Here is a 21,161-nt window from a genome sequence, read left to right as displayed (position 1 = left end):
ATTCAGCTGATACCCTAGTTTCCTGCATATGCAATAAAGGCAAATTGATTATATACTAGTATATGTAAAGACTATTTAAACATATATGTATAATCATTTAGTAGTTTGATGCCACGTATTAACGTGATTAATTTGGGTGAGCGATCAAGCAGTAACTGTTCGCCAGAATAAACAACGTTTACACTTTACACATGGGATTTCTGTTCCAGACAGGATATGTTTTCAGTCATTGCTGTAGAACACCAAACTTGTTTGTATGAAAGTAGCAGCCGAACAATAAATTTTATGACGCATTTTGTTCAGAAGATCAAACATGTCCAGTGAGCAATAAATTGCTTTTGTAAAACCTCAGGACAAATTGTAGATTTATGAATATTCCCAGGCTCCGGAAGAGCATATTAAGAGCATAAAGAGATACATATTTCTGCACAGAGTTGTGTCCCTTTGATCACCTGTCAAACCACACCCTGTCCCTTGTAAACTATGAATACAATTTCACCTGCATGGGTGTACAGCATTGTTTTCCTTGAACATCGCTACGGCAAAGATTTCCTTATCTCCTATGTGTCTGGGATATGACTGATAGAGAGTGTATTGTGAGAATTGAGTTGAATCTTGTTACTATCATACTCAACTCAATACCACAGATTGTGGAAATAACAGATACAAATTAGTACATTTACTGAACTCAACCAGTTCTCACAGAATCCACACATTATTATATCCACTGTAGATCACCGAACGCTGGTGGTATTTTATAAGAGTTAAACGCCCCTTTAAAACATTAGGAGATTGGTTGTCGAACTGATAATCTGAAGACCGATAGCATGCACAATTATCTGAACAGGTTTCTCCATGACAACACACGTCAGATATATAGTACACTACACAACACAACATTACTGTTCTATGAACAACATAAAACAACAATACTGTCCAATATCATCTGTCTAGGTCACGTGATCTCTCGTGTAGTGTTGTCCTCATTCAGTGCTGTCATTGTGCGTTCCTTTCACAAATGTACTTGAGAAGTACTTCTATCAGGTCAGACTACTACTGGTGCTAGGTCTACTTGAGAAGTACTTCTATCAGGTCAGACTTCTACTGATGCTAGGTCTACTTGAGAAGTACTTCTATCAGGTCAGACTACTACTGGTGCTAGGTCTACTTGAGAAGTACTTCTATCAGGTCAGACTACTACTGGTGCTAGGTCTACTTGAGAAGTACTTCTATCAGGTCAGACTACTACTGGTGCTAGGTCTACTTGAGAAGTACTTCTATCAGGTCAGACTTCTACTGGTGCTAGGTCTACTTGAGAAGTATTTCTATCAGGTCAGGCTACTACTGGTGCTAGGCCTACGTGAGGAGTACTTCTATCGGGTCAGACTACTACTGGTGCTAGGTCTACTTGAGAAGTACTTCTATCAGGTCAAACTCCTACTGGTGCTAGGTCTACTTGAGAAGTACTTCTATCAGGTCAGACCACTACTGGTGCTAGGTCTATTTGAGAAGTATTTCTATCAGGTCAGACTACTACAGGTGCTAGGTCTACTTGAGGAGTACTTCTTTCGGGTCAGACTACTACTGGTGCTAGGTCTACTTGAGAAGTACTTCTATCAGGTCAGACTACTACTGGTGCTAGGTCTACTTGAGAAGTACTTCTATCAGGTCAGATTTCTACTGGTGCTAGGTTGTCCTGTCTTTAACCAATGAAATGATGAACTACGCGTGTAAGGGAAGAACTGGATCCGATCTGGAACTAAAACAGCAGTCAACTTTTGAAAGATTCAACTGTGTATGGAGATCAAAGTTATCTCTATTTCCATATTCAGCGCCTGCAGAATTTGAATACTTTTACATATCTTGCAGACGTAACATACAGCAGGCCGTCAGCATCAAGACAGACACCTTCAGGATATTCCAGACCATCCTGTTGTGTGAGGACATCTCTGACAAACTGCCCCAACTCTGTCAGCTGAATCACCTTGTGGGAGTATTTGTCCACAAGCAGAATATCTCCTGTGCTGGCTGTTGTGATACCCCAAGGATATGACAGAGCTCTGACTCCTGTGGGAGTGGAGGTGAAAACAGCGCCTCCTTCACTGGTCACACACACAAGGGAATTTACTGCAGTTTCACTGACTAGCAAGTTGTTGTTTCTGGTGACATGGATATATTCTGGAGTCCCTACCACCCCCGTGTTGATAGACCTCAGTCTCCTCCCTGTCATGTCCAGTATGTCCACAGAGTGAGACTGTTCAAATGTGCCTGCCGCCAGCTGTGAAAGACTCAGAGTGGCCAGAGCGCAGTACTTCTTTCTTGTTTTGATAGTTGACAGCAATACAGGATCTGGGGTAACATTCACTGTAACTATTTCCTGACTGTGTGGAACACTGACCACTATCTGACTCTCACTTAACTTGGCTATTTGCCAAGGCCTATTAGAAAGCAGAAGCTGATTATCAAAGGATTTTAAGTTTGATGTGTAGTATGTTAGGAGTCTGTTGTTATTGTAATGTGCAACTACCACCACTTTGATGTCATCAACAGTCAACACTGTGACGTCCCACAACCAAGGATCCTTCCCGTCCCCATCTTCCTCGCTGTCAATGGTGTGATGTAGAACAGGGGAAGACCTTGGGTCACTCACTCCATGGACGACTTGAACCTCCCCCAGCTGTAGCTCACCAACTGCTTCACTCAGCTTGTCCAGGTCGTGTGTGAATACAACCCTTCCTGCTGCTGGTCTGTTGTCCGTGTCTCTGTTGTCTGTAGACGTCTCACCCATCGACTCATAGACGGCATACATGTCCATCTCACAGTTGGACGTCACAGCATTGGCTGTGAACTCATACTGCTGCTGGTACATCTGTAGCTCGATCTCCTGGGATTGTATATCTGCTTGTAACTCATGTAATTGTTCATCAGTAGCTTTGTCTATGTCTCCAAGGAGTTGCTTCTCTTTTCTTAAAATAACACGCATCACTGTTTCCCGTGTCTTTATAACTTGATCTTTAACGTCCTGTGAATTACTCTTCACATCTTGAATTGTAGATTTCCCCCTGGTTATGTTATTATTCGTAGCCGCCATGTTGATTCTGAGTTCCTCTATTTTGTTTGTCAGTTGTTCCTTCACAAGAGGGGTGGTGCTCTCTATTGTATCAACATCCTTACACGTCCTGTGTTTTATACTGCAGCATATCGTGCATATTGCCCGCTTGCAGTCTTTACAGAACAACTCTATCGGTTTGTCTCTGTGGACTTCACACATGAAGCGACGCTTGACCTTTGTCTTGGTGTGATCAGACAAGTGAGCTACTTCATGGTCACACAACACTGGCATCATGTTGTGCAACTGGAGACATCCTTCACAGTACACAACATCGCAGACAGAGCACCAAGAAGTGGCGGGAGTTGTCTTTCCTTGTTTTGTACAAACACCGCACAAGTTTTCCTCCACAGCTAAAACAAACCAGTGTGTTTTATTTCATTTGTCAGAAACATGATAAGAATCACACATTATCTAAAGAAATAATAACAGGTAACACATTAATTTTGTAACAAACTGCCACGCCCTTTCTGGAGATAAACATATCATATGGCACAGGTTGTAATGAAACAATGATGCTGTCTCACAATTTAGCACTCCCCTGTCAATCATGACCTACAGGTAATCATAATCACAAGTGTATTATTTGCTGACAAGATATACAATAACAGATGCATATAAGAAACTGCGGGGGTTACAGCGTCTTTATAGATTGGAGCCTTAACTGACAGAAAACTTAACATACACGTTTTCATTGAACATGCTTTGTTACAATGTAGGGCCATGGCACAGCCAGTAAAATGTACCTGCAACTAAAGATCAACCCCACAGTTCTGTCAACACATCCCTGTCCTAGCTGTTGCATGTCACAATGGAAGGCGACAAAGATCAACCCCACAGTTCTGTCATCCCTGTGCTAGCTGTGGCATGTCACAGTGGAGGGCGACTAAGATCAACCCCACAGTTCTGTCAACAAATCCCGTCCTAGCTGTGGCATGTCACAGTGGAGGGCGACTAAGATCAACCCCACAGTTCTGTCAACACATCCCGTCCTAGCTGTGGCATGTCACAGTGGAGGGCGACTAAGATCAACCCCACAGTTCTGTCAACAGATCCCGTCCTAGCTGTGACATATATTGTAGTCCCTATTCAGGATAAGCAGTCACAAATTGTGACATTTATATGCTAGCTTGTCCTACAAATTCTATTAATAACTGATAATAATATAACAAAAAGGAATGACGACATGAAATTTATATTGATTTCATAAAATTATCGCGATAGGTATTTTGGTTCATCGGAAACTCTTTATCGCAAACGGAATGTAATTTATTTGCCTTTGCAAGAAAGAAATGTGTATCCTGCATCAAAATCTATTAACATGAAGAAAAATAAGCAATTCTATGACTGAATGCTCGTCTATGCACACATGAGTGGTTGTTTACAAACCTTTTAAAAGGTATATTAGTAGTCAGGCAGTAGTATTATACGCTGATTACCCTTTATGCCGGGTCCAAAGTCGTCCATCAGCCCCTGTATGACGTGGCTTGGTTTCAGCTGACTGACCCACTCCCGTACTGGATTGTCAGGGTTGGTCACATTCGTCTGTTGTCTACAGGAGGGACATCGGATGGACTTGGCTTGTACTGCTTCCGGCTGTGTGTTGGTGTATTTCAGCAGACAAGACTTACAGAATGTATGATGACACTGAAGTGTGGCTGGGTCTGTGAACACCTCTGTACAGATGACACAAGTGAGGTGGTTCTCTGTCGGCTTCTTAGCGGTCGCCATCTGAAGCCAAACCGATAGTTTAGTGAATTAAAGTTGCACATGGTTATAGACAGAATCATACAACATGTACATGAATGCATCATCCCCAACGTCCAAAGACGTGACATCATTACAAGACAGTGAGACAGGAGTTTACATGACAACACGGCGCCCCATTCCATGTATATTATATTTGTGGAACATCACTCTTGTTAATTATGTCTTACGTAAGTCGCCCTAAACCTCAAATACCACACAGTATCATGATACCATTTCACGTTTTCCCCTAAGTAATGAATATGTACATTCCATGAAGTGGAGAGACTGTGTGGATTGTATGCCATGTTTTTCAAACACATGACACACAATTAATGCAAATGGATATTAAAATTAGTTCCATACAACGATATTAATTCAACAATCTTACAGTAGATTAATTTCAAGCCGAAACAAGAACAACAGTCGTTTAAGCCATGGACCCATTTCCATAAACACAGGTTGATGTTTCAGCTTCTTGTAGTGAAAGGTAAATCAGGTTTGAAACACACACCACACCTCCCCCGAGTACTGCACGTACTTCAATACTTTACTTCCTGGTTGCCTGTCACCCCACACCCCTCACGTGACCTTACCAGGTCAAGACGGCGAGTAGAAGCGTGGTTTAAACCGTCGTCAAATATTGGCGTGTTTGGGGATACACACTCTCCTCTGAGAAGTACTACATTAAGATTTAATAAAAATCGACAACGCCAAAGAATAACCAATATCTGCCGAAGCGCGTTCCATTTAAGGCAAACCAGTGGTGAAAATTATGTGAATAGATAACTGGAAATCAGTGTCGACACCAGGTGTTCGCTGGCAACAAACGTTTACTTCATGGATGAGTAAAAACTTAAATTCTTCGTTGTCTTCATGACCGAATCGGATTGTCCACACACACGCACACGCATGCACGCACGCACCCACGCACCCACGCATCCACGCACACTCAAATACACACACTTCACACACACACACAACAGACAAAATCATACAGGCATCTACTGTCACATGACTGATATAAAACATACATGCAAGTCGATGATGCTTAAAGGGACATAACTCTGATCAAATCGTGTTTTTCGCCACAACACCTCCCCCGACCCGAAGAACTTACCTATCGTTCATGTGGTGTTTTCAGCACGCATGTTAATGTACATAAAACGCAATCTTCATTTTAGTCAGCAAATCAAATGACCCGAGTATGCTAATGTGCGGGGTAGGTGGGTGGACACCAGCAGACGTTTCAGCCAATTTCTACTTTCGTTATAACCGGTAACTACTGGTACCACGACCTCAGATAAGCGCAGTTGAAAATCTGTCTGCCCAGCTCCGTATTAATTGATTTTGAAAACAGTAATCTTGTGTTTGTTGCCTTTCATCAGCGATGACGATTCAGCTGCTAACTGACATCCTGCAGAACTATATGGATGGACGTTTAAGCTCATTTCCACTTTCATTATAACTTGCAACTGCTTGTGTTATAAAGACAGACGATAATCTGTCTCCCTAGCTCCGTGTTCCACAGTTGAACCAATAAACTCAACTCGGAAGGGTGCACGGGAATCATGCACATCCGAATACGTGTTAGCGTTGGGCTTCTCAACGTGCGTGATTCCCGTGCAAATCAAATGGCCCTTTGAAGCAGGGGTAGCATTAAGCAGATGGCTGTTACAATGAATGCTCGTTCCACCCGTGACGAACAGGTCTGGTTGTTGATGAAAAATAGTGATAGCTAAACAGACCGATTTTGTATTCACGCACCGATTGTCGTTAAATGTAATAATCAGTTATGTATGACTGTTTAATAATCTCTTACCAACTTTGACTGGAGTAGGTCCGATAGTTTTTCAGACATTGTAGTAAACGTCCGTACCTTAAATTACCTTCCAGACTATATATGGATGTAATCATGGTGGACACCTGCTGGATATGTCAATGTCAAGTCAAACCTCTGCCCTGACGTGTATAGAGTAAAACATAGGCAACACAACCATGTACTGTCACATAATATAAAATCTATACGTGTGTATGTGCAATGGCGTCTAAATATGTGACATACCTCTATTACAACGTGGAGCTCTCTTCTCTGAAGTCGCCACTCTTTCTGGTTCCTGGAATAACTACAACCCGCTCGTCGCCTGTCGTGTTAGGTAGATCACGTGATCTGGTATGTGCAGGTATGTACTTGTATATCATTAGAAGCAACTTTGTGCGACTCTCTTCAGATCTGTACCATCAAGCCAACACTCCAGGATGCAAGCCATTCTATCTCAGTTTGACCATTAGTCATGTATCTGAAATAATGTGTGCAATCTCTTTTGTTATTTCAATCAAACGTGAACTTCTACAAGGTGTAAATTTCGAGAGAATGTATTGTAACACAGGGAGGAGTTGTCCCCCTTAGACCATAATATTGCATATTGAGCTTGGTTGCCGCTCATGATCCTGAGGAGGTCTTTCCGTTTTAGGGTGGTGGGGTAGTCTAGTGATGCCTAACATGGGTGGGTATAATGTGTGACGACCATTTCTGGTGTCCCCTGCCAGATTTTGATGGAATATTAGATTAGGAGCAGTCTAAAACCATACTCACTCACTCAATATCAGTTTGTTTTTTTTGTAGAATAGGTCCTCAGCACCCCATGCTTGCCGTAAAAGGCTAGTATTCTTGTCGTAAGAGGCGACTCACGGGATCGGGTGGTCAGGCTCACTGACTTGGTTGAAGCATGTCATCGATCCAAATTGCATGGATCGATGCAGATGAGGTCAATAACTGAATTGTCTGGTCCAAACTCGATTATTTACAGACCGCCGTCATATAGCTGGAATATTGCTGAGTGCGGCGGTAAACAACAAACAAACAAACAATATCCGTTTTACAAGTAATATGGCTGCGGAATATGAAAAGGACTCTCCGTGTGCGTTGACTTTTGCTAGGCAAACGTTAGAAAGCAAAGAGATTATGAGTGGATAGAATGGTTAGCACAAGACCTGGAGGCGAAGTTTCTTGATTCCGGGGATGGTATAAACTTGACCTTGGTAGTTCAAAAGGGGACGGTGATAACTTCACGCCAGAGATGTGGACATACGCCAGTATAGGCGTCTTGAAAGATGATTACTGACAAAGGAGGGGATATATCTGGAATACTGGACTGTCTGAATGACATCCTAGATGTAAGGCGCCTTGCATAGAAATACGTATGGGGAGATATACTGGCCTATGACAGGAGTACAGAGAGACTAAGAATCATAGGTCGGCATGTTTAAACCGGAAGCAAACACAACTGCAGATAAAGGAAGAATTAATGTTAGGGAATTATGCGATTGCCACATCTAAACCTAGAGTTGCTAGTGTGTTTGTTGCTATCCCGAAGACTGACAGCGAGATAAGACTTATCCACGATGAGAGTTTCCGCGGGAAAAGATATGAATTATTACATGGTAAAGTGTGAGTGCTCATACTTGGACTTAAAGGACGGTAAAAAGTGGATCACCCAGGTAGTTTCCTCGCAAAGGTTGACCTCAAGGGTGGTTCAGATCAATACGACTGCACCCAAGTAACCATGATCAGAGTTGTGCTGTACTGCCTGTACTTGTAGCATAAAAAGCTACCTTTGGCTGCAGCAAAGAGCCCTAAGATATTTCATACCTTCAGTTCGGCAGTGTGTTGCCTAACGAAAGTGCGGTATAACGTGAGGGTTTATAGCCCACATAGAGACTGATTGTGTACAGTTCAGTCGAAGAATGTGCAGGAGCTCTGGCTAAGTTGATTTCTGTGTTGCAGATGATGTCTTGCGGACTTGAGGGACACTAAATGTTGATCACCCCAGGCAGTTTCCTCGCAAAGGTTGACCTCATGAGTGCGTACTGATCTTTATTACTTGCCAGATCACACGTTGAAGAGATCATCGGTTTAATAAACATACAGCTGTATCATACATTGTGTAAGACCAAAGCGCGTAATAATGTACTGCGGGAACAAGTTTCACAAACAAATATTGAAATCTCTGAACATCCCAGGGCTTATTCAACGACAACGAACCATGTCAGCGAGCCTGACCACCCGATCCCCTTAGTCGCCTCTTTCATACCCATAGTAATATGATAACATACCCATAGTAATATGATAACATACCATAAGAAAGAAGCCCATCTATAAAAGGTACCATACACCGAATATTAACAGGAATCTAATCCTTCGGCAGAGAAGCTCCTAATGCTTCCATTGCCATTAGCTTGCATTTGCTACACCTTTGAATACAACGACGATATACATTACTCCTCCTGAATCTAACATCTTGGATCTGCCGCCCGGTAAACCCTATTTCAAACACCCAACTAGCTCCCCCCTTTCTGAAATTATGACCTGTCAACACGTCACTCACGCCCCTTTCCTGTAAAATATGATTTACAACTCCAATAAAAATGTCATAAGACAAGGCGTTATGTTGCTTATCACACACTAGTTGTATTATTAGCTGCACATGTTCATGTTACAGTAACAAGGTCTTCATGACGTCTTATCCCATTTGAGTAGATAGATGTTCATGATGTCAATCACTGGACTGTCTGGTCCAGACTCGATTAATTACAAACCACCCTCATATAACTGGAATATTCTGAGTGTGGCGATAAACAGCAAACTCAAAACACATTTTATTTGTTGGATGTTTTCTTATATCATCAAATCTTCATCCTCAGCAAAATTAGAGTTGTACAATGGATAATGCTATCAAGTCATTTTGCATATGAGCTTGTCTGTGTTGTGTTTTCCGTATTACAGCTAAAAAAAGGGCAACACCCTATTTTTGCCACAATATACCAACACCCAAGTCAGACTAAAACATTCCATGTACCCCACTTAGTTCACAGAGTGAAAATATAACTGTTATTAATTCGGACCAAGTACGATGAACGGGTATACATTTTCTCCTGAAATGTTTCTTACATGTCTGTGATGTCACGTGTACGTAGCCTCTTAGTGCTGAGGTAGGTGTGTAGAGACAAAGCAGGATTCAGGAGCTGAAGATATTGCACTGCTTTGTTCTTCAAACCAGCTAGGATAATTCAGTGTTTCTGAAGCAATGTTTGACTTGACGAGAGTTTCCTTGGGTGTAAACAATGATGTACAGAATGTTTGTCTGTGAATGACAGATGTATGTTGCACGAGTCACTCTGTCCACATCCGGTCACATGGTACATTGAGATTTGAATAATACACTGGGGGTCGTATACAGAAATATATACATAGGGGCTTAGTTGAAACCAAAGGGAAACGGCTTTCTGGTCATTGGTTAGATATTCATATGTATTAGCCATGTGTGGGCTGGTGTTTAAATCTAACTTTGGTTAGACATTTTGCATTTCTAAACTTGGTACAGAAGATTGGTTGACCCATGATACTTCCAGTGTAAGTTGGTACAAAATCTACATACAGTAAACTACGTTTATAACGAACACGCTTATAACGAACCGGCGGATATAACGAACTGTTTTTCTGGGTCCCGTACATTTGCTGTATATATGCTGTATATAAGCTTATAACGAAATATGGTTATAACGAACTAAAATGTGTGGTCCCTTTGAGTTCGTTATAACCGTAGTTTACTGTACAAGAAACAGTGCAGGTTTTGGTCAAAGTGGCATTACATACTTGAGGCCTATGTACATATCCAATCTGCCATGTGGCTACTTCAATAAGTGCAGCAGTAAAGGAGTCCAGGACATCGGGGAAGTTTTGAAGTTGTTTGAAGTTGAAAGAATACGAACACAGGAGACTTTTTATGGATAACATTATTCTTTGTGACAACGTTTCAGAGCTACTTCTTGTCCCTTCATCAGATGAATGCTGAGTAACTACATGGAGTTAATATATATACATGACGATACGTTTACACAAGGTGGGATAAATGTACACAAATAACAACATAATGACGACGCCAATGATGTTTACAGGAGAGAAGCCAATTACAGTGAAGGTCTAGTGATTGGCCTGGACGTAACAAGAAGGAGCCCACAATGGTAACACTAACACTCACTCACTAATACAGGAGAGAAGCCAATTACAGTGAAGGTCTAGTGATTGGCCTGGACGTAACAAGAAGGAGTCGACAATGGTAACACTAACACTCACTCACTAATACAGGAGAGAAGCCAATTAAAGTGAAGGTTTAGTGATTGGCCTGGACGTAACAAGAAGGAGCCGACAATGGTAACACTAACACTCACTCACTAATACAGGAGAGAAGCCAATTACAGTGAAGGTCTAGTGATTGGCCTTGAGGTAACAAGAAGGAGCCGACAATGGTAACACTAACACTCACTCACTAATACAGGAGAGAAGCCAATTACAGTGAAGGTCTAGTGATTGGCCTGGACGTAACAAGACGGAGCCGACAATGGTAACACTAACAGTGTGGCAATCAAGATGAACATTTGTAGTTGATGATGTCACAAATGGACTTCTTGACTCAAACCTTTCACAGGTACCCTTATCAAGGAAAATTTAAGTTTTTGTTTTACTGAAGAGCTGATCCATCATTTTTCTGTTTCATAGAATTGAATTCGTTATAGGACAAGATCTAAATATTCATGTTGCAAGTTGGCATTTTCTTAAAATATATCAATTTTCACAAGAGCCGGCGAATCAACTTGGAACTGCATGGAAACAAGACCCACCTTGTTTCACTTTGAGTTGCCTCGTGGCGTAGTACGTACGAAACGGGGTAGCACAATACCTCAGGTGGTCCACACAAGGTCGGGAGTCTGAACCTGTTTAATGGCTACAGTAATGTAGTCCCCTCAATTACTCACTAATGGCTACAGTAATGTAGGCCCCTCATTCACCCACTAATGGCTACAGTAATGTTGGCCCCTCACTCACTCAATGTTTAAAGTAATGTAGGCCCCTCACTCACTCACTAATGGCTACAGTAATGTTGGCCCCTCACTCACTCACTAATGGCTACAGTAATATAGGCCTCTCACTCACTCAATAATGGCTACAGTAATGTAGGCCCTCTCACTCACTCAATCACTCACCTATGTTCACAGTAACGGAGACCCCTCGCTCACTAACTAATAACTACAGTAATGTAGGCCCCTCACTCACTCACAAATGATTTCAGTAATGTAGACCCCTCACTCACTAAGTAATAGCTATAGTAATGTAGGCCCCTCACTCACTCAGAAATGATTTCAGTAATGTAGACCCCTCACTCACTAACTAATAGCTATAGTAATGTAGGCCCCTCACTCACTCACAAATAATTTCAGTAATGTAGACCCCTCACACACTAACTAATAGCCATAGTAATGTAGGCCCTCACTCACTCACAAATGATTTCAGTAATGTAGACCCCTCACTCACTTACTCATAGCTATAGTAATGTAGGCCCCTCACTCACTCACAAATGATTTAAGTAATGTAGACCCCTCACACACTAACTAATTGCTATATTGTTGTAGGCCCCTCACTCACTCACAAATGATTTCAGTAATGTAGACCCCGCACACACTCACTAATGGCTACAGTAATGTAGGTCACTCACTTACTAATGGCTACAGTAATGTAGGCCCTCTCATTCACTCACAAATCATTTCAGTAATGTAGACCTCTCACTCACTAACTAATGACTACAGTAATGTAGACTCCCTCACTCACTCACACACTCACTAATGGCTACAGTAATGTAGACCCCCTCACTCACTCACTCACTCACTCACTAATGACTACAGTAATGTAGACCCCCTCACTCACTCACTCACTCATTCACTCACTAATGGCTACAGTAATGTGGACCCCCTCACTCATTCACTTACTCATTCACTCACTAATGGCTACAGTAACGTAGTCCCCTTCACTCACTCACTCTCACTCACTAATGGCTACAGTAATGTAGACCCACTCACTCACTAATGACTACAGTAATGTAGACCCCCTCACTCACTCACTCACTCATTCACTCACTAATGGCTACAGTAATGTAGTCCCCCTCACTCACTCACTCACGCACTCACTTATGGCTACAGTAATGTAGTCCCCCTCACTCATTCACTCACTAATGGCTACAGTAATGTACGCCCCTCACTCACTCAATCACTCACTAATGGATACAGTAATGTAGTCCCCCTCACTCATTCACTCAATAATGACTACAGTAATGTACGCCCCTCACTCACTCATTCACTCACTAATGTCTAAAGTAATGTAGTCCCCCTCACTCATTCACTCACTAATGGCTACAGTAATGTGGTCCCCCTCACTCATTCACTCACTAATGGCTACAGTAATGTAGTCCCCCTCACTCATTCACTCACTGATGGCTACAGTAATGTAGTCCCCTTCACTCACTCACTCACGCACTCACTTATGACTACAGTAATGTAGACCCCCTCACTCACTCATTCACTCACTAATGGCTACAGTAATGCAGTCCCCCTCGCTCATTCACTCACTAATGGCTACAGTAATGTAGTCCCCCTCACTCACTCACTCACGCACTCACTCACTCACTAATGACTACAGTTATGTAGGCCCCTCACTCACACAAACAACGACCACTCCTGAATCATGCATATCTACTTTTCTTCGGACACATCATAGGATGGTTTTTGGCAACTTCTGACTTTGTCATATCGATGCCGGTGTCGTAGACTGGCAAGTGGCATGGTATGAGGGCTATTCGTTGGTACACTGAATGAGTAAAACATGAATATACCTTAGAGCTTTGATAAAAGCATCTGTGTTTTTATTGATACATTCTGTTTCAAACACTGAACTATTCTTGTCTCCAGAAAATTAAAGTTAAGTAGTTTTATTAATAAGAATGATATACGGATATAGATCAAGGCAAATTAGCCAATCAATTAAATTAGCCACAGAAGTGATATTAGTATATCTATCAATTAACCTATCGCCACCTGTCAATCTAACAACATGATTGACAACCAATCAAAAAAGTGTGAAATGACAAATAATTTCCAACTTCTACCCTTAAAAATGTTTGACTGTACATTAGACTATTATATACAGATCCAACACGTTAAGCAATTAAAATGTATCACGAACCATTGGAATACACAATGATGGATGAAATATGTCACTCATTCATAGTGTGAAAAACATTACTATCTCCTTACCTATAACATGTCAGGTTATTAGAAATATAAAGATTAAATGACAAAATATAAGTTGATGACATACTCTTGCTTGCATTTTGTTGTGTGTGCTGTTAACTCCGCTCTTGTGACAGGTTCAATGCTACTTGCTCACACTTGTTTCTGACAAAATGCAAAATCGTCAGCTGATATCATGACTACTTTGAGAGGCATTTAGAAGTTGAAGTACGAAGTAATATAGAAGTTGTTCATCCATCCTTACTTAGCTGATATCCTAGTTTCCTGCATATGCAATAAAGGCTAATTGATTATATACTAGTATATGTACGGACTATTTAAACATATATGTATAATCATTTAGTAGTTGTGATGCCACGTATTAACGTGATTAACTTGGGTGAGCGGTCAAGCAATAACTGTTCGCCAGAATAAACAACGTTTACACTTTACACATGGGATTTCTGTTCCAGACAGGATATGTTTTCAGTCATTGCTATAGAACACCAAACTTGTTTTATGAAAGTAGCAGCCGATCAATATCTTTTTATGACGCATTTTGTTCAGAAGATCAAACATGTCCAGTGAGCAATAAATTGCTTTTGTAAAACCTCAGGACAAATTATAGATTTATGAATATTCCGAGGCTCCGGAAGAGCATATTAAGAGCATAAAGAGATACATATTTCTGCACAGAGTTGTGTCCCTTTGATCACCTGTCAAACCACACCCTGTCCCTTGTAAACAATGAATACAAATTCACCTGCATGGGTGTATAGCATTGTTTTCCTTGAACATCGCTACGGCAAAGATTTCCTTGACTGATTGAGAGTGTATTGTACGAATTGAGTGGAATGTTGTTACTATTATACTCTACTCAATACGACAGATTGTGGAAATAACTGATACAAATTAGTACATTTACAGAACTCAACCAGTTCTCACAGCATCAACACATTATATCCGCTGTAGATCACAGAACGCTTGTGGTGTTTTATAAGAGTTAAACGCCCCTTTAAAACATTAGGTGATGGGTTGTCGAACTGATAATCTAAAGACCGATAGCATGCGCAATTGTGTGAACATGTTACTCCATGACAACACACGTCAGATGTATAGTACACTACACAACACAACATTACTGTTCTATGAACAATATAAAACAACAATACTGTCCAATACCATCTGTCTAGGTCACGTGATCTCTCGTACAGTGTTGCCCTCATTCAGTGCTGTCATTGTGCGTTCCTTTCGCAAGGTACTTGAGAAGTACTTCTATCAGGTCAGACTACTACTGGTGTTAGGTCGCCCTTTATTTAATCAATGACATGATGGACTACGTGTGTAAGGGAAGAACTGGATCCGATCTGGACCTAAAGCAGCATTCAACTTTTGAAAGATTCAACTGTGTATGTATCAAAGTTATCTCTAATTCCACATTCAGCGCCGGCAGAATTTGAATACTTTCACATATCTGTCAGACGTAACATACAGCAGGCCGTCAGCATCAAGACGGACACCACGAGGATATTCCAGACCATCCTGTTGTGTGAGGACATCTCTGACAAACTGCCCCGATTGTGTCAGCTGAATAACCTTGTGGGAGTCATAGTCTACAAGCAGGATATCTCCTGTGCTGGTTGTTGTGATACCTAGAGGACATGTCAGAGCTCTGTCTCCTGTTGAATCGTAGGTGAAAACAGCGTCCCCTTCACTGGTCACACATACAAGGGATTTTACGTCTCCTGCACTGACTATTAAGTTGTAGTTCCTGGTGACGTGGATGTAGTCTGGACTCTCTATTACCCCCGTGTTGATAGACCTCAGTATCCTCCCTGCCATGTCCAGTATGTCCACAGAGTGAGGCTGTCTCCATGTACCTGCCGCCAGCTGTGAAGGACTCAGAGAGGCTAGAGACCGGTACTGCTTGCTTGTTGTGATAGTTGACAATAATACAGGACCTGGGGTAACATTCACTGTAACTATTTCCTTACTGCCTCAAACACTGACAGCTATCTGACTCTCACTTAACTTGGCTATTTGCCAAGGAAAATTAGAAAGCAGAAGCTTATTATGAAAGGATTTGAGGTTTGAGGTGTAATATGTTTTGAGGCTCTTGTCATTATAATCTGCAACTACCACCACTTTGATGCCATCAACAGTCAACACTGTGACGTCAACGAACGAAGGATCCCTCCCGTCCCCAGCTTCCTTGCAGTTAATGTTGTGATGTAGAACAGGAGAAGACCCGGGGTCACTCACATCATGGACAACTTCAACCTCCCCCAGCTGTAGCTCATCAACTGCTTTACTCAGCTTGTCCAGGTCGTGTGTCAATACAACCCATCTTGGTGCTGGTCTGTTGCCCGTGTCTCTGTTGTCTGTAGACGTCTCATCCACCGACTCATAGACGGCATACATGTCCATCTCACAGTTGGACGTCACAGCATTGGCTGTGAACTCATACTGCTGCTGGTACATCTGTAGCTCGATCTCCTGGATTTTTATATCTGCTTGTAACTCACGTAATTGGTCATCAGTAGCTTTGTCGATGTCACCAAGGAGTTGCTTCTCTTTTCTTAAAATAGCACACATCACTGTTTCCCGTGTCTTTGTGACTTGATCTTTGAGGGTTTGTGAATTACTCTTCACATCTTGAATTGTAGATTTTATCTGGGTTATGATATTATTCGCAGCTGCAATGTTGATTCTGAGCCGCTCTATTTTGCTTGTCAGTTGTTCCTTCACAAGAGGGGTGGTACTCTCTATTGTATCAACATCCTTACATGCCCTGCGTTTTATACTGCAACATATCGTGCATATTGCCTGCTTGCAGTCTTTACAGAACAACTCTATCGGTTTGTCTCTGTGGACTTGACACATGAAGCAACGCTTGACCTTTGTTTTGGTGTGATCAGACAAGTGAGCTACTTCATGGTCACACAACCCTGGCATCATGTTGTGCAACTGGAGACATCCTTCACAGTACACAACATCGCTGACAGAGCACCAGTTGTCTTTCCTTGTTTTGTACAAACACTGCACACATGTTCCTCCACAGCTAAAAAGACAAGTGTGTTTTACTCATTTGTCAAAAACATGATAAGAATCGCTCACCATCTAAAGAAATAATAACAGGTAACACATTAGTTTTGTTATAAACGGCCACGCCCTTTTTTGAGATGAACATATCATATGACACAGGTTGTAACGAAACAATGATGCTGTCTCACAATGTAGCACTTCCTAGTCAATCATGACCTACAGGTAATCATAACCACAAGATCATTATCTGCTGACTAGATATGCAATAACAGATGCATATTAAAACCTGCGGGCGTTATAGCGTCTTTATAGATGGGAGACTGAACTGACAGGGAACTTAACATACACGTTTTCATTTAACATGCTTTGTTACAATGTAGGGCCATGGCACAGACAGTAAGATGTACCTGCAACTAAAGATCAACCCCACAGTTCTGTCAACACATCCCTGTGCTAGCTGTGTCATGTCACAGTGGAGGGCAACTAAAATCAACCCCACAGTTCTGTCAACACAACCCGTTCTAGCTGTGGCATGTCACAGTGGAGGGCGACTAAGATAAACCCCATAGTTCTGTCAACACAACCCGTCCTAGCTGTGACATGTATTGTAGTCCCTAATCAGGATAAGCAGACACAAATTGTGACATTTATATGCTAGCTTGTCATACAAATTCTAATATTAACTGACAATAATATAACAAAAAGGAATTACGACGTGGTAGGGGTAGGACATGAAATTCATGTTGATTTCATAAAATTATCGGAAACTCTTAATCGCAAACGGAATCTAATTTATTTGCTTTTGCAAGAAAGAAATGAGTATCCTGCATCAAAATCTATTAACATGAAGTCACAATAAGAACTCAAATGAGTGAATGCTTGTATATGTACACGTTTGTGGTTGTTTACATATCTTTTAAAAGGGTATATTAGTCAGGCAGTACAATAATGAGCTGATTACCCTTTGTGCTGGGTCCAAAGTCGTCCATTAGCCCCTGTATGATGTGGCGTGGTTTCAGCTGACTGACCCACTCCTCTACTGGACTGCCAGGGTTAGTCACCTTCATCTGTTGTCTACAGGAGGGACATCGGATGGACTTGGCTTGTACTGCTTCCGGTTGTGTGTAGGTGTATTTCAGCAGACAGGACTTACAGAATGTATGATGACACTGAAGTGTGGCTGGGTCTGTGAACACCTCAGAACAGATGACACAGGTGAGGTGGTTCTCTGTCAGGTTCTTCGCGGTCGCCATCTGAAGCCAAACCGATAGTTTAGTGAAATATATATGCACATGTTATAGACAGAATCATACAACATGTACATGAATGCATCATCCCCAACGTCCCAAGACGTGACATCATTACAAGACACTGAGACAGGAGTTTACATGACAACACGGCGCCCATTCCATGTATATCTGTGGAACATTATGACTCTTGTTAAATATGTTTTACGTAAGTCGCCCTAAACCTCAAATACCCCGCAGTATCATGATACTATTTCACCTTTTCCCCTAAGTAATGAATATGTACATTCCATGAAGTGGAGAGACTGGGTGGAATGTATGCCATGTTTTTCAAACACATGACACAGAATTAATGCACATGGATATTAAAATTAGTTCCATAAAACGATCTTAATTCAACAATCTAACAGTAGACTAATTTCAAACCGAAACAAGAACAACAGTCGTTTAAGCCATGGACCCATTTCCATAAACACAGGTTGATGTTTCAGCTTCTTGTAGTGAAAGGTAAATCAGGTTTGAAACACACACCACACCTCCCCCGAGTACTGCACGTACTTCAATACTTTATTTCCTGGTTGCCTGTCACCCCACAACTTTCTCACGTGACCTTACCAGGTCAAGACGGCGAGTAGACACGTGTATTAAACCGTCGTCAAATATTGGCGTGTTTGGGATACGCACTCTCCTCTATGAAGTACTACGTTAAGATTTTATAAAAATCGACAACGCCAAAGAATAACCAGCATCTGCCGAAAAGCATTCCATTGGGCGTCATCTAAGGCAAAACAGTGGTGAAAATGTTATGAATAGATAACTGGGAATCAGTGACGACACCGGGTGTATGGATGAGTAAAAACTTAAAGTCTTCATTGTTTTCATGACCGGATACAGATTGTCCACACACATGCACACGCATGCGCGCACGCACACTCAAATACACACACATCACACACACACACGACAGACAAAATCATACAGGCATATACTGTCATATGACTGATATTAAACATACATGCAAGCCGATGATGCTTAAAGGGACATAACTCTGATCCAATCTTGTTATCGCCACAACACCTCCCCCGACCCGAAGAACTTACCTATCGTTCATGTGGTGTTTCCAGCACGCATGTTAATGTACATAAAACGGAATCTTCACTTAGGCAGCAAATCAAATGACCCGAGTATGCTAATGTGCGGGGTAGGTGGGTGGACACCAGCAGACGTTTCAGCTAATTTCTACTTTCGTTATAACCCGTAACTACTGGTACCACGACCGCAGATAAAAGCAGACGATAATCTGTCTTTCCAGCTCCATGTTAATTGATTTTGATAACAGTAATCTTGAGTGTGTAGCCTGTCATCAGCGATGACGATTCAGCTGCTAACTGACATCCTACAGAACTATATGGATGGACGTTTAAGCTCATTTCTACTTTCGTTATAACTTGTAACTGCTTGTGTTATAAAGGCAGACCATAATCTGTCTCCCTAGCTCCGTGTTCCACAGTTGAACCAATCAACTCAACTCGAAAGGGTGCCCGGGAATCACACACGGACAAATACGGTGTTAGCGTTGGGCTTCTCAACTTGCGTGATTCCCGTCCACCCTTTCGAGTTGAGTTGATTGGTTCAACTGTGTCATATGGCCCTGTGACGCAGGGGTAGCATAATGCAGATGGCTGTTACAATGAATGCTCGTTCCACCCGTGACGAACAGGTCTGGTTGTTGATGAAATATAGTGACAGCTAAACAGACAGATTTTTTATTCATGCACCGATTGTCGTTAAATGTAATGTCCAGTTATGTATGACTGTTTAATAATCTCTTACCAACTTTGACTGCAGTAGGTCCGATAGTTTTTCAGACATTGTAGTAAACGTCCGTACCTTAAATAACCTTCCAGACTATATATGGATGTAATCATGGTGGACACCTGCTGGATATGTCAATGTCTAGTCTACTTTCTGTGTTAAAGTCAAACCTCTGCCCTCACGTGTATCAATAAAAAACATAGGTAACACAATCATGAACTGTCACATAATGTAAAATCTATACGTGTGTACTTACTTACATTGGAGATTGTACGTGCGCTTTCCGACTCTAGCGTATTTCGCACACGGGCCCGGCCAGACCATTTAGTGAGTTTCCGAAAGGGTTGAAGGATTATGCAACCCGGAGGAGGAGTTAAGTGGTTGCTTAGAAAAGGATTTTTTAAATTTTTAGATTTGGAATAAATGCTAAGAGGGAATGGTGGGCGTACTAAGGGAGCAGGTTATGGTGTGGTTAGTGGTTTATGTGGTTGGTGTGTTTAGGAGGTTGGGTTTAGATGCGCTTGATTAGGTCGGTTTTAATTAGGAATACGCCTAAGGCTTTGAATTCTTCTGACTTATTTTTAGGGTTAAGGATAGTTGGTAACGTAAGAGCCTTATTTAGTTTGGTTTGTAGAGTAACTCTATGTGTCTGGTAGTGGGTGCGGTGTATGAGTGCGTGTTCTGGAGTTTCTAGTTGTTTGCGGTGTGGGCAGTTTCCTGTTGCGTGTTTTTTAAATTTTATTTAAGTGGGTGTTTAGGTTAGTGTGTCCGGTTTGGAGTTTTGTGATTACTCTGTCGATTCTTTTGGAAGGATGGAGGGTTTTAGGTTTGGTAAGTGGTTATTTTAGGATTTTTTTAATTTGACTACTTGAATTTTGATATTGGGAATGCCATTTTTTGGTGAGGTTGCGTTTGTTGATACTTTTGATTTCTGATTTTGAGATTGGTAGGTTTAGGCTTATTTCTGGTATTTTGAGTGATTGTTTAGCAGCTTTATCGTCGTGTTCGTTGCCGTAGATTCCTAAGTGTGCAGGGATCCAAATGAATACTATTTGTTTACCTGCTTTGGCTAGTTCGTT

General features: G+C 41.7%; 2 protein-coding genes across 2 annotated transcripts; both read right to left on the bottom strand.

Annotated features, from left to right (window-relative positions):
* Nucleotides 1-1,641: 1,641 nt before the first annotated feature.
* Nucleotides 1,642-15,832, bottom strand: LOC124111526. The gene is made up of 4 exons (XM_048383090.1): nucleotides 15,423-15,832; nucleotides 6,921-6,999; nucleotides 4,549-4,840; nucleotides 1,642-3,462 (listed from the first exon to the last, which is right to left on the bottom strand). The coding sequence occupies exons 1-4, from the start codon at nucleotides 15,815-15,817 to the stop codon at nucleotides 1,829-1,831; spliced, it is 2,400 nt and encodes a 799-aa protein (XP_048239047.1). The 5' UTR covers nucleotides 15,818-15,832; the 3' UTR covers nucleotides 1,642-1,828.
* Nucleotides 15,833-15,955: 123 nt separating this feature from the next.
* Nucleotides 15,956-18,115, bottom strand: LOC124111533 (tripartite motif-containing protein 54-like). Its single transcript, XM_046471272.2, has 2 exons — nucleotides 17,982-18,115; nucleotides 15,956-17,036 (listed from the first exon to the last, which is right to left on the bottom strand). Exon 2 carries the CDS (start codon nucleotides 16,931-16,933, stop codon nucleotides 15,974-15,976), a length of 960 nt encoding a protein of 319 aa, XP_046327228.2. The 5' UTR covers nucleotides 16,934-17,036; nucleotides 17,982-18,115; the 3' UTR covers nucleotides 15,956-15,973.
* Between the last annotated feature and the right edge of the window lie 3,046 nt (nucleotides 18,116-21,161).

This window comes from Haliotis rufescens, unplaced genomic scaffold (genome assembly GCF_023055435.1).
Source record: "Haliotis rufescens isolate VD_foot unplaced genomic scaffold, xgHalRufe1.0.p SCAF_44, whole genome shotgun sequence".
Classification (NCBI taxonomy): Eukaryota; Metazoa; Mollusca; class Gastropoda; order Lepetellida; family Haliotidae; genus Haliotis; species Haliotis rufescens.
The sequence above is the reverse complement of the archived record's forward strand: the minus strand, read 5'-3'. Positions and strand labels throughout refer to the sequence as shown.

Coding starts and splice junctions, on each gene's coding strand:
- LOC124111526 (XM_048383090.1), bottom strand. CDS start 15,817: ATGGCAGGGAGGATACTGAGGTCTATCAACACGGGGGTAATAGAGAGT. Junction 7,000..15,422: donor AAAGTATTCAAATTCTGCCG/GCGCTGAATGTG, acceptor CTAACACGACAG/GCGACGAGCGGGTTGTAGTT. Junction 3,463..4,548: donor CTTTGGACCCGGCATAAAGG/GTAATCAGCGTA, acceptor GGTTTGTTTTAG/CTGTGGAGGAAAACTTGTGC.
- LOC124111533 (XM_046471272.2), bottom strand. CDS start 16,933: ATGATGCCAGGGTTGTGTGACCATGAAGTAGCTCACTTGTCTGATCAC.